Below are 12,503 nucleotides of genomic sequence, written 5' to 3' on the forward strand. Positions count from 1 at the left end.
AATGATATACAATGAAAGCAACATCTGTGCATCTGAGTTATAAGGTTCTCCTCTCAAACTTAGCAGCAACAGGCTAACTGCAGGGAAAGCTAGTCTGTGTCTGTCATGAAAAAGGGGGATAATAAGTTTTTTTCTTTTCATTTTTATGTTTCTCTATATTCTCTGCATTAAAAAAAAAAAAGTTGTTTTAAATGTCAATAGGACTATGGCCCATATGTGTTTTATTCTTGAAAATTATCTGTTTGAAATCTACTAAATGTAACTTTTTTATTTTTTTTATTTTTTATATTGCATTTTAGGTTTTGGGGTACATGTGAAGAACAAGCAAGACTGTTGCATAGGTACACACATGGCAGTGTGGTTTGCTGCCTTCCTTCCCCTCACCTGTATCTGTCATTTCTCCCCATGCTATCTCTTCCCACCTCCCCACCCCGCTATCCCTCCCCCATTTCCCCCCAATGGACCCCAGTGTGTAGTGCTCCCCTCCCTGTGTCCATGTGTTCTCATTGCTCAACACTCTAAATGTAACTTTTAAAGACATTTTTACAGATTCTTAAAAAATGCCAGTGCTATGGAACTAACAAATACAAGAGATAGAAAGGAAAAGGAAAGTATTTGAAGCCAGGCAAATGGGTTCAAAGGAAATTAACATTAAAGCAACAGAACAAAAAATCAATACCAGCAAAACAGGACAGCAAAATACAGTATGGAAATAACAAAAAGAAAAATCACAGACACAAACAGGAAAGAGATGAAAAATCTTCCCAAACAAGATTTAAGTAGACACTAGTGTTGTACTTAAGCCAGATAATTGAATGCAATCAAAGATTCCAATTTTTTTTTATTAATCTCAAAGCAGAGGTGCCAAAAAAGAAGAGGAAAGAGACAAGTTTTTCTCAATCTTTGTAATTTACTGGATTTCAAGCATATTCTCATAAGAACAGACCGTTTTGGTGTTTAGTTTATGAAAATGAATATGCTGACCTACATGCCATTCTGGGGATCTTAAAGCAAGTGGTAGGTTTGAGGTGAGGTCACCTGACCAAGCCTGCCTGACAAAAGTTTTGTTTACCAATAGCAGTACTGTGAAATGACTTACCTGGAAGCAGAAGAGACAAATAGAACAAATTACAAAATCTTCTCTAGATGCACTTGCTGAAGGTAACACAGATGTCATGTCATATATTCCCAGGGTGAAGAAGAGAAAGAAGCCCAGCAAATGACTCCAGATGTTTACTGTCTCATTAGATAAAATAAACAAACTGAAAAATAAACAAACATGGAACTGAGATTCACATTGGCCAACTTACTGTCACATTCAAAGGTTAGGGACAATTTTGAGGAGTTACGTAATACTTGCTCCTTTAAACTCTTACCCCACCTGTACCTTTCTAAGTTTGATATATTAGCTAATTAAATTATTTTAAGTTTTTCCACATCTCTACCAATCCCGGGACCACAGTTTTTTGGGTGCTCACTTCTATTATCATACTTACCATTTCCTTCTCTGTATTAACAGATTTACATGCAAATTCCATCTCATCTTCCAGCCTATCAACTCCCACTAATGGTCAGTACCATTCATCTTTATGACACCACTGTTCACAATGCCTTGCTCAGCTTAGTCTATAGACTAAAAGTCTCCAGAAATGAATGTGTAGAGGAAGTCTGGATATTGGCTAGCATATTCTATCAATAATATGTATCTGAAAACCTGGTCAGTGCAAGGTTAGGCATGAACTTGAAATACTTTCTTAGAATTCATTAAATACAAATGCAAAAGTAAACAGACTTAAGAGAAGCAAAATAAATATATATTGATCCACTGGAAAGGTTCTTTAAGATAAGCATGGTGGAACAACTTTGCTGTGGATGTTTTAAAACCAATCTAGTTTCTAGGTGGCATAAGTTTCTCCTTTTCAGAAACAACAGAACTTTACTTTTAATATGGGTACTATGTGCCCTCTTTCAAAATGCCCTGGCTAACTTGTCTTGGCAGCACAGGTTGCTGGAGAGTGGACCAACCCCAGTCAAGAGGCTCATTGTCTCTACCACACACAAGTCACTTAACCTCTCTGGGTTTCAGTTTGTTCATCTATAAAGTAATGGAGCTACATTATATGCTGCTGCAAGTTTCTTGCAGCTCCTTTCTTACTTCCGTGAAATGGTTCTCCAGATGTGGATAGGACTCATCTGATTATTTACTGAAAAGTGACATCATGACTAAAGATTAAAATACAATTGCATTTGTCTGTAAAATATAGTATTTTTGCCTAAATTTAGGATTTTGGCCTTCTCTGATTCAGAAATCCTTATTAGTGAGCACTCACATATAACTCTAAATTTGTAGCAGTCACTATGGTTCTCACTTTCTCATTTGCACAAAAAATGGAATTTCCTACTTCTCATAAGTTCATTTCATGTAAAAATGAAAGTGAGAACCATAGTGTCTGCTACAAATTTTGTTATATGTCAACACTTACTAGTAAGGATTTCCGAATCAGTGAAGGCCAAATACATGATGTACATAGCAAGGTGTCAAAACTATCAAATGATCGTCAAGAATAAAGTGAATCTTGGATCATGAATTTCAGGCTTCATCATGTACAAGCATCAAATGTAAAGACAACTTATAAGTGGGGGAAGGGATACACAAATGTGCTTGAAACATCTAACTACAGGACTGTTTTGACAATCAATACTATGCTCTGCCTATTACCTCAGAACTTTTTATTTTCTGACATCCAGTATAACCTAACTGAACTGAGAGGCACAACCTTACTATGTTCCTTGCAGCTAACAGAGGATTGGCAAAACTGCTAGGACATACAAAACTTCCTCAGATTACATCCAAAATCTGTCCCGGTCACTCCTGAAAGCCAAAAGGAGAGAGGAGAGCAAAGGCTGAACTAGGAAAAGATAAAGTTGGTGGGAAGGCAAGAACATCTCCAGTGAAGAATCTACTCTTACTGGAAGAAAAGTTAGGTGCCTCACCTAACAGATGTAACTTAAGCATACCCTGAGAATGACCTTATATGGAAAATATACTTGAATGTGTGTTTATAGTTCCAACCATGGCCAACCCTTAGATCCATTCCTTATCTATGAAGAACATCTGAGCCCCTGTCCCATCTCAAATGCTGACTGTACATGGGATGGAGGCCTTTTGTTTTGTAAATGAAGATTACCAGGTGTAGGTTGTTGAGGGAAAGGTGCTAAGTAAAAATGCCATATAAATTGCATGCTTTCTTCAGGTGGCAGAGGTTCTCCTGTCCAGCCCACTGCCACTGGACCTGTCTGCAAATCACCCTAGTAAAACCCTATATCTTGTTTACTGGCTTTGGATCTCTCCTTCCGTTTTTCAAACCTGGTGCTATCCCTACTGAAGTTAACAGGAATTAACAGCACCACATCTTCGTATTCTGTTCAGTTTTAAAATCAGTAATCATCTTCATTATCATCATCTGTTCAGCTTCAAAATCATTGGTGATGACAACAATCACCATTTATTGAGGGCGTATTAGGTTCCAGGCCATGTATAGCATTTTACATACAGAATCTCATTAAATCCTTTTTACCTCTGGAAGCAGATACTGTGACTATCTTCATTTTTACATGTAGGTATAATGAGGCTCAGCGAGGTTACATTTTGCTCCAGGTCCTAGAGCTCTAAGTGGCAGATTTGGATGCTAAAGTCTTTGACTCAACAGCTCAAGATCTAATGCTCTATACTTCATTCTCCACTCTATAAGATTCTGACCCTAACATCAGAATGCAGAGGACCACTGCTAGTGGGTAGAAAATATTTAAGGCAATTCACTGCTTGCCCTATTCTTGTGGAACCCCAGATCCACAGCAGAACTCAGCTGTATAATTACTCATGCACAGAAGGCATTGGGGAGGAAAAGGGTAATCATGCTTCAAGTTGTGAATCCTAAGGGCCATCCATTCAAGCCAAGTAGGGATGGGCATTGATGTCACCTTGTGACCATGAGTCACAGAACACTTTCATGGCAGGACAAAAGGAAAGAAGGATAGGCAAAGACAATGCTGGGAAAATCAAGAATGAGACATGTGGTTGCTGCTTAAGCAATGCAACAGCCCACATTCTGGCACTAGGGTTTGCCACTATAGTGACCTGGAGCTAACCAGCATCTGTATCTTAATTCTCCTAAAGCAGAGGTCTTGTATTTTAGTACAGACAGTGAGTTTGGACCGAGTTACTCCAAGAACTAGAATAGTTATTTTTCAGTTTTGTTTTTTTAAACATACGTTTTCAAGGGACTGTGGTTTTAAAGGTTGAGAATGATAAATAAATTTCTTTCTTAGAGATGCTTCTGTGGTGCTCTAGTGGAGGCTGCATGCCCGTTATGAGCTCTCTTTACCACAGTGGTTTTCTTACACAGCATTTTTTCCACAATGGTTATTATGTAATTGTTCAATTCTCTCGTTAATGTCTGTCACCCAGGCTACACCTTAGTAGCTTCATGAGAACAAGGGCGATGACTGCTTTCTTTTCAGCATGGGCTCCGTAAGTATTTGCTAAATGAGTAAGTCTCGGGTGTATATGTTAACTTGTTTCCTATTATACAGGCATTTATCTGGCCTAAAGCAACTGAATTCCCACAGTGCTGCTCTAAAAAGAAAGCAAAGCTTAGATATACACTGGGCAAATATGGCTCAGCCTCATTCCAACATATATCTCAATGAGCCGAACAAACCGAATAAAGGATGTAAAAGCCCTTTGTAAACAAAGCGACATAGGAAAGTTATAGTTATGATGACTGTTCTATCATGATTATTCCGTGGATCAAATACACCGGCTAGGCAAGGGGAGATAAAGGGGGATAAGAGGCAGCAAAAAGGGATGAAAAGGATGGGGTGGCGGGGAAATGATGGGTAAGTCGGAAGGCGGTGAAAGCGGCAGGGGGACCAGACAAAAAGGGTGTAGGTGAGAGAAGGGGGCACCGCCAGGCGGAGGCGGCCAGACCGTACCTTTTGATACACAGCCTGGACGGCAGGTAGGCCCGGTAGCCGTCGGTGATGTACGGGTTGTCCTTGAGGGACACGGGGATCTGCTCGTAGGTGTACAGGCGGATGCCACGGGGCACCAGGACCGGCCAGTACTGGTAGCTGCCCAGCTCGATGTAATGCGCGCTCTTCAGCAGCTTCTGATGCATCGTTCCCGGCTGCCGCCGCTCCCAGTCTCGGGAGCTCGCCCAGGCCCCGCCTCCCCGGGGAGGGGGCTTCGCCGCTGGAGCCCCCGCCCCGGAGCCCGCGGACGCCGCGCGAGCTCCTACCGCGCCGCCTCTGCCCACGGCCGGGCTCCGCTCACACTCCGGCCTCGGCCGTCAGCGCCGCGGCGGACCCGGCGGCGTCGCAGCCTCTTGTGACGTCAGCGCGCCGCGGAGGCCCTGCCCCTCAGCCCCCTGTGGGAAGGCAGAGAGCGTGCTCTCGCGGCTGCCGGGGCGCCCGCGCGTCTCTAGCGGTGGGGTTTGGCGGCGCCCGGGGTCTTCGTTTGCCTGTGAGAAAAGCCGAAAGCACAGAGCTACAGGAGAATAAAAGTAGATTTTTTTTCTTTTTCTGTTTTTCTGTTTTTATTTTTTTATATTTTTTATATTTTTATTTTTATTAGAAGTCATAGTTACTGCATTTTGAAGAATCAAGAGGAAAAGAGTTCACAGGAAGAAAAGTTCGAGGTAATTACCATTTAGTTTATACGTGTAATGACACCCACTTAGTGTCAGAAGGGACCTTTGAGGTTTTCAGAGCTGAAGGCAGCACTTAGCAGGATAGTTGGAAAGAGAAAACCTTGATGCACGTGGAACATACACCGGCACTGAGCACACCCTGAGCCATCAGGAAAGCCCCCGCGCGGTCAAAACACAGACCCCGTTCAGCGTGTGTTCTCTGACCACAATAGAATTAAACTAGAGTGACAAGACAATTAAGTATCTCCACGCCTGGAATCTGATCAATACCCCAGGTATTCCAAGGGCTGATGGAGAAATCACAATAGAAATGAGAAAATCTACTTAACTGAATAATAAAGATAGAATATATATATATTTTTTAAATCCTGTGGAGTGCGCTGTAGTAGCATTTAGTGGAAATGTTATAGCTTCGTTTCTGGCTATGTATTGTGATACATATGTTTACTTATAATGGCAACAGGGTAAAAACACCAGTTTGAGTACTGTATGTATAATAGAACCCTTAGTCCATAGTTTGGCATAGTAAGGGCAATAAAAATAATCTTGTCCTCACTCATCACAAGGTTCACAGCTGATATTCCTATGAAAAAGAGAGAAGCCGGGCACAGGTGGCTCATGCCGGCAATCCCAACATTTTGGGAGGCCAAGGCAGGTGGATCGCTTGCGCCCAGGAGTTTGAGAGCAGCCTGGGTAACATAGTGAGACCCTGTATCTACAAAAAAGTACGAAAATTAGTCGAGTGTGGTGAAGGGCGCCTGTAGTCCCAGCTATTTTGGGATGAGGCGAGTTTGGTTGAGCCTGGGAGGTTGAGGCTTCAGTGAGCCCTGTTTGCGCCACTGCACTCCAGTCTGGGTGACAAAGCGAGACCTTATGTCAAAAATAAGTAATAAAAATTAACGAGAAAGGGCATAAAACACATTTATTTAATAAAGTTTTATGTGACAGAGGAGTCTTCAGAAATGGAGACACAAAGACCCAGGAGAAATGGTCTCTTTATGGTAAGTCTCATGAAAGGAGTAGATAGTTTTGGTGAAGCATGATTGGACAAAAGGGGCATCATCTAATGGTAGTAAACTGAGGGGAGAGCCTAGGAAGGCCAGTTTATTCAAATTCTTGGCCTCCAAGTATAGGGCAGGAACTCTCTAGAATGAAGTTTTATGACCTAGTTTCAAGTGAGGTCAGCCAGATAATTTTTTTTGTGACAATACTTCACACAGAAACTTAGGGAAGGTCAGAAAGTAACCTTACAAGATTTTTTTTTTTTTTCTGTGAGACAGTCTCTCTCTGACTTGTAGGCTGGAGTGCTGTGGTGCATCTTGGCTCACACAACCTCCACCTCCTGGGTACAAGTGATTCTCCTGCCTCAGTCTCCTGAGTAGCTGGGATTACAGATGCCCACCACCAGGCCTGGCTGAGTTTTGTATTTTTAGTAGAGATAGGGTTTCACCAGGTCGAGTAGGCTCTTCTCGAACTCCTGACCTCAAATAATCCACCCACCTCGGCCTCCCAAAGAGCTGGGATTACAGGTGTGAGCCACCACACCCGGCTCCTTACTAGGTTTTATGGCTTGATGTGGGGAGAGGAATTCTAAGTTCTAAGACCCAGTTTTGGGGAGATCAGGGAAAGGAAGAGAGGAAGACAGAAATAAGTTCAGAGAGACCTTCGTTCTGAGACCTTCCCAGTCTCCTTCAGTTTAAAGTACTCAGCATGTCAAAGGACCAGACTTTGCGGTGTGGTGTTCTGAACACTGACACCACACAATAATCACTCATAATACCTATTATTATTATGCTAGTAATATTGGTTGATTTTTGAGAAGCAGTATGGCTTAGTGATTAAGATCTTGGACTTTGAAGCCATTTACCTAAGTTCAAATTTCTGTTCAATCATTTACTAACTATTAATACATGTCCTTGTGCATGTAACCTCTCTGAGGCTCAGTTTTCTTGTTGGTAGAATAATAGTACTTTGTGTTGTTGAGGATTAAATGGCTAAATCCATGTAACAATCTTAGAAAAGTACCAGACATATTGGTTTTTTTTTTTTTTTTTTGAGACGGAGTTTCGCTCTTGTTACCCAGGCTGGAGTGCAATGGCGCGATCTCGGCTCACTGCAACCTCCGCCTCCTGGGCTCAGGCAATTCTCCTGCCTCAGCCTCCTGAGTAGCTGGGATTACAGGCACGAGCCACCATGCCCAGCTAATTTTTTGTATTTTTAGTAGAGACGGGGTTTCACCATGTTGACCAGGATGGTCTCGATCTCTCGACCTCGTGATCCACCCGCCTCGGCCTCCCAAAGTGCTAGGATTACAGGCTTGAGCCACCACGCCCGGCCTTGACATATTGTTAGTACTTAACAAATGTGAGCTATATAGACAATTCAAGAAAAAATAATCAATAAAACTGGAAAGGTAAATTGAGGTTTATCTTAAATGGACTTAAATGTGATATGAAGGAAGTGAGACTTATTTTTTAAGTAAGGGAGCTAAAAATAATGTTTGAGAATTTACCACGTGCTCAGTTCATTGTCTCTGCTGAAGGTTACTGGGTACAGAAATTCTTATTTCCTAGTGTGGGACGATCTTGCCTGAGAATGCCTGCCTGCCGCTCCTACAAACCTCTTACAGCAGGTTTCTTCTGCATATATTTCTTGTTGGTACCATATGATACTACCTGGAGGCTATTGCTGACCCAAAAGTAGATCAGTAGTCCATGACATGAGATGGCACAAATGTCGATTCCAGAACAGTGGTAATTAGTTTGACCAATCAGTTACTTCCTTAGGAATTTGACCTGGAGATATGGGAAGAGAATTTGTAGCCTGATATTTGGAACAAAGTAGAAAGATGCCTAGAGGTTATCAGTACAGTGAAAGTAGCTGAGTTATGGTAATGATGAGACAGTAGAGTAAAAAACTAAAAATGGGAACTGCTTTGGTCTTCGGCAGTGTACCCATGAAACCTTTTGCAAAATGACTTCTGGATTGATTTCAACAATTTATGGCCGATTTCAGTTCTCCCTAGTCCATTTACATGATTTAACTTTTTAGTGAAGTACTCTTTAACACCAAGCACTAAACCACTTATGAAATGCATCAACAAATATGACAAGGTAGTTATAGCAACAATCTATGCCTGAGTCCTAGAGTGAGAAAGAGATCTATAAGTAAAAAAACCAAAATATTAGAAATGGAAAGAGCTCTCCCACTCAAGTCTATAAGACAATGGAAGCAGGAGCAACACTGCTTGGGACACCTCTAACGGAGGTGAAAGGAGAGGGCCCATTTCTCCATAGATTACTGTGACATTGTGGCACTTCGAGGGCTCTGGCTGTTTAGTCATGGTGCTTGGCAGAGATCTTCAGCAGCATGTCTAGTGGAAGAAAAAAACTTGTTGATGCACTTGGTGAGGAACCAGCACCTGTGATAGGTGGGTATTAACAGCATTCAGCAGGAGATCTTGGTGCCTCTTGAAGTGGCAGAATGGGGAACTAAACCCTCCAGTCACAGATAACTGGAAAATGGCAGCACCCTATCATGAACACCTGTGAGACAAATCCTAGATTTTAGAGATGCTTGAGGTGGTGTGGATGGGAAAGGGATGAAGTTCTCAAGGAGCTGAAGTCCTGAATTTCCAAGTGGGAGCAGAATCCCAGGGACAGGATACATGGGGACTGAATAAGGCCTTTGGGGTGAAATAGATCCTCCCCTCCCCTCTCCTCCCTTCCCCTCCCCTCCCTTCCTTTCCTCCCCTCCCTTCCCTCCTTCCCCTCTCTCCCCTCTCCTTCCCTTCTTGTCCCTTCCCCTCTCCCTCTCCTCCCCTTCCCCTGCCCCTTTCCTCTCCCTCCCCTTCTCCTCCCCTCCCTCCCCTTCTTCCCCCTCCCCTCTCCCATCCTACCCTTCCCTCCCCCTCTCCTTCCCCTCTCCTCCCTTCCCCTTCCCCTCCCCCCTCCTACCCCTCTCCTACCCTTCCCCCTTTCCCCACCTCCTCTCCTTCCCTTCTCCTATCCTTCCTTCCCCCTCTCCTTCCCCTCCCCTCCCCTCCCCTTTCTTCCCCTCTCCTCACCCCTTCCCCTCCCCACCCCTGCCCTTGTCCTCCCCTCCCCCTCCCTCTTCCCCTCCCCTCCCCCTCCCTCTTCCCCTCCCCTCCCCCTCCTCTCCTCTTCCCTTTCCTGTCCTTTTTGTATTTTTAATAATTCAAACAATGTTGGAGTAAAATTTGCAGGTATTGGAATGTCCACAACACAGAACTTTATGTTTACTGAATTCTGACAGTGTGCTACACATTTTCCTACATGCTAACAAAGATGAATAAGACAAGTTTTAGACAACAACCTTTGCAAATCTCAGCAGCACTGACATTTTGATCACTCTACTATTGAACTCTCTTTTCTGAACTTTTGGGACCACCCTCACCTGGACTCTTTTCCTTATCTTTCTGGCCTAAGTCCTGCGAGACTTTATAGCCAGTATTTCTCTGTCTGATCCTTCAATCAGAATGTTTTCAGGATTTCTTCTTCAGTGTTTTTAATTCTATTTTTTCTCATTATATTTATGTGGCTTCAGTTACTATCTTTTTCAGGCCAGATCTCCTTTCTATTCATCTGGATTTGCATGTAGAGCTGGACATAGAAACCTGAAATATTAAAAATGAACTATTGTATTTACTCCTAAATTAATTTACATCTCTAAATCCCTATTTACTCAGCCTCTTAAGCCAAACACCTTGTAGTCATCTCTTCCCTTGGCCCCATTTTATCGGTAACCTCCTTTGCTTCCTTTCCCATCACTGCCACCAATTCCGGGTCAATGATTTTAACTCCCCTGCCTAATTAAGACTGTATGAAAAAACAAACAAGCAGTTCATCATTTTAACTGTCCTCTTCAATTCTACAACCATATTACTAAAGAAAATGACAGGATGGCTTGGATCGGTATTGGTTACAATCTCTACAGAACCTTCAACATCATTTGGATATTTTACGTGTTTACTTGATATATGCAGCCATCACCCACCTTCCTTAGCAGATCTGCTGTTTCCTTTTTCATAGAGAAAATAGAAGTCATAGAGTAAGAACTCTCTCAGCTTTCTACTGCTAGCCCTCCACCTGTAAGCACACTCATAATTAAAGCCCATTCTCTTTTCTCTTTCCTCTGTCTCAATAAAAGTGACTACTTTAACACCTCCTACTTAAGGTTAGTCCTGTTACCTATTTTCTGGATCATGCTCCCCTTAGTTTTCTAATGGACTTTGCTCTGTCAGTTATCCTTCTATCAGATGTATCTCCAGCTTTTCCTTCTCGATTTTTCTTTCCGTTTGGTACTTGTTGCAGACAAGCATTTTTGAGTAAACAGAGTAAACAGACTATAGAATAAGAGAAAATATTTGCAAACTATTTTGCAAAAGAAAAATGCTCTCTTTTTTTGTTTTTTTGACGTTTCAAAACCTGAAAAACGTTTTATTATAGATAAAGGGTATCTGTCAATTTTTGTTACATGAGTAAACTGCATGACACTGAGGCTTCAGGCCATCCAGACAATAAGCCTAGTACCCAACAGGTGGTTCTTCGGCCCACGTCTCCCTCCCTCCCTCCCTCCTCTATCTAGTGATCCCCAGTGTCTCTTGTTCCCATTTTTACAATCACCAGTATTCAATGTTGAGCTCCCACTTGTGAGAACATGTAATATTTGGTTTTCTGTTCTTGGGTTAGGTCAGGTCGCTTAGGATGATAGCCTCCAGCTCCATCCATGTTCCTACAAAGGGCTGAAAGAATGATTTTGTTCTTTTATATGGCTACACAGTATTCTATGCTATATATGTACTACATGTTCTTTATCTGATCCACTATTGATGAGCACTTAGGTTGATTTCATGCCCTTGTTATTGTGAATAGAGCTGCAGTGAACATACAGGTGCATGTGTCTTTATGACAGAATGAGTTATTTTCCTTAGAGTATATGCCCACTAGTGGGATTGCTGGGTCAGATGGTACTAGTGGGATTGCTGGGTCAGGTGGTAGTTCTGTTTTAAGTTTCTTGAGAAATCTCCAAACCACTTTCCATAGTGGCTGAACTAGTTTACATTCCCACCAACAATATATAAGCTTTCCCATTTCTCCACATTCTCACTATATTAGTCGTTTTCACACTGCTGTAAAAGTACTACCTGAGACTGGGTGATTTATAAAGGAAAGAGATTTAATTGACTCACAGTTCCACATGAACAGGGAGGCCTCAGGAAATTTACAATGATGGTGGAAGGCAGAAGAAAAGCAAGCACTTTCTTTCATGGCAGTAGGAGAGAAAGAACATGCAGGGGAAACTGCCACTTTTAAGCCATTGGATCTTGTGAGAACTCCTTCACTATCATGAGAACAGCATGGAGGAACTGCTTCCATGATCCAATGACTTCCCAAAGGGTCCTTCCCTTGACATGAGGAGATTATCATTTGACATGAGATTTGGATGGGAACACAAAGCCAAACCATATCACTCACCTTCTGTTGTTTCTTGACTTTTAAATAACTGTCACCATTCTGACTGGTGTGAGATGATATCTGATTGTGGTTTTGATTTGCATTTCTCTGATGAGTACTGATATTGAACACTTTTTCATATGTTTTTGTATGTCTTCTTTGGAGAAGTGTCTGTTCATGTCCTTTGCCCATTTTTAAAAATTGGATCCTTTGGTTTTTGCTTGTTGATTTTTTTGAAGTTCCTTGTAGATTCTAGATATTAGTCCTTTGTTAGATGCATAATTTGCAAATGTTTTCTCCCATTCTGTACTCTGTT

General features: G+C 42.2%; 1 protein-coding gene and 1 long non-coding RNA gene across 4 annotated transcripts in view; one reads left to right on the forward strand and one right to left on the reverse strand.

Annotated features, from left to right (window-relative positions):
* PAQR3 (progestin and adipoQ receptor family member 3) overlaps nucleotides 1-5,373 on the reverse strand; it is a 56,706-nt gene extending 51,333 nt beyond the window's left edge. For all 3 annotated transcript variants that reach the window (XM_074396339.1, XM_074396338.1, XM_003923935.3), the window contains exons 1-2: nucleotides 4,996-5,373; nucleotides 1,100-1,262 (exon numbers count right to left, since the gene is read on the reverse strand). In XM_074396339.1, the coding sequence (XP_074252440.1) occupies nucleotides 1,100-1,262; nucleotides 4,996-5,180 (348 nt within the window). In that variant the 5' untranslated portion in view covers nucleotides 5,181-5,373. The remainder of the gene's footprint in view (nucleotides 1-1,099; nucleotides 1,263-4,995) is intronic.
* An 86-nt stretch (nucleotides 5,374-5,459) lies between these two features.
* Nucleotides 5,460-12,503, forward strand: part of LOC141584013 (uncharacterized) — a 353,843-nt gene continuing 346,799 nt past the window's right edge. The window contains exon 1 of the long non-coding RNA XR_012516869.1: nucleotides 5,460-5,699. This is a non-coding gene — a long non-coding RNA (uncharacterized LOC141584013). The remainder of the gene's footprint in view (nucleotides 5,700-12,503) is intronic.

Source organism: Saimiri boliviensis, chromosome 3 (genome assembly GCF_048565385.1).
Source record: "Saimiri boliviensis isolate mSaiBol1 chromosome 3, mSaiBol1.pri, whole genome shotgun sequence".
Lineage (NCBI taxonomy): Eukaryota > Metazoa > Chordata > Mammalia > Primates > Cebidae > Saimiri > Saimiri boliviensis.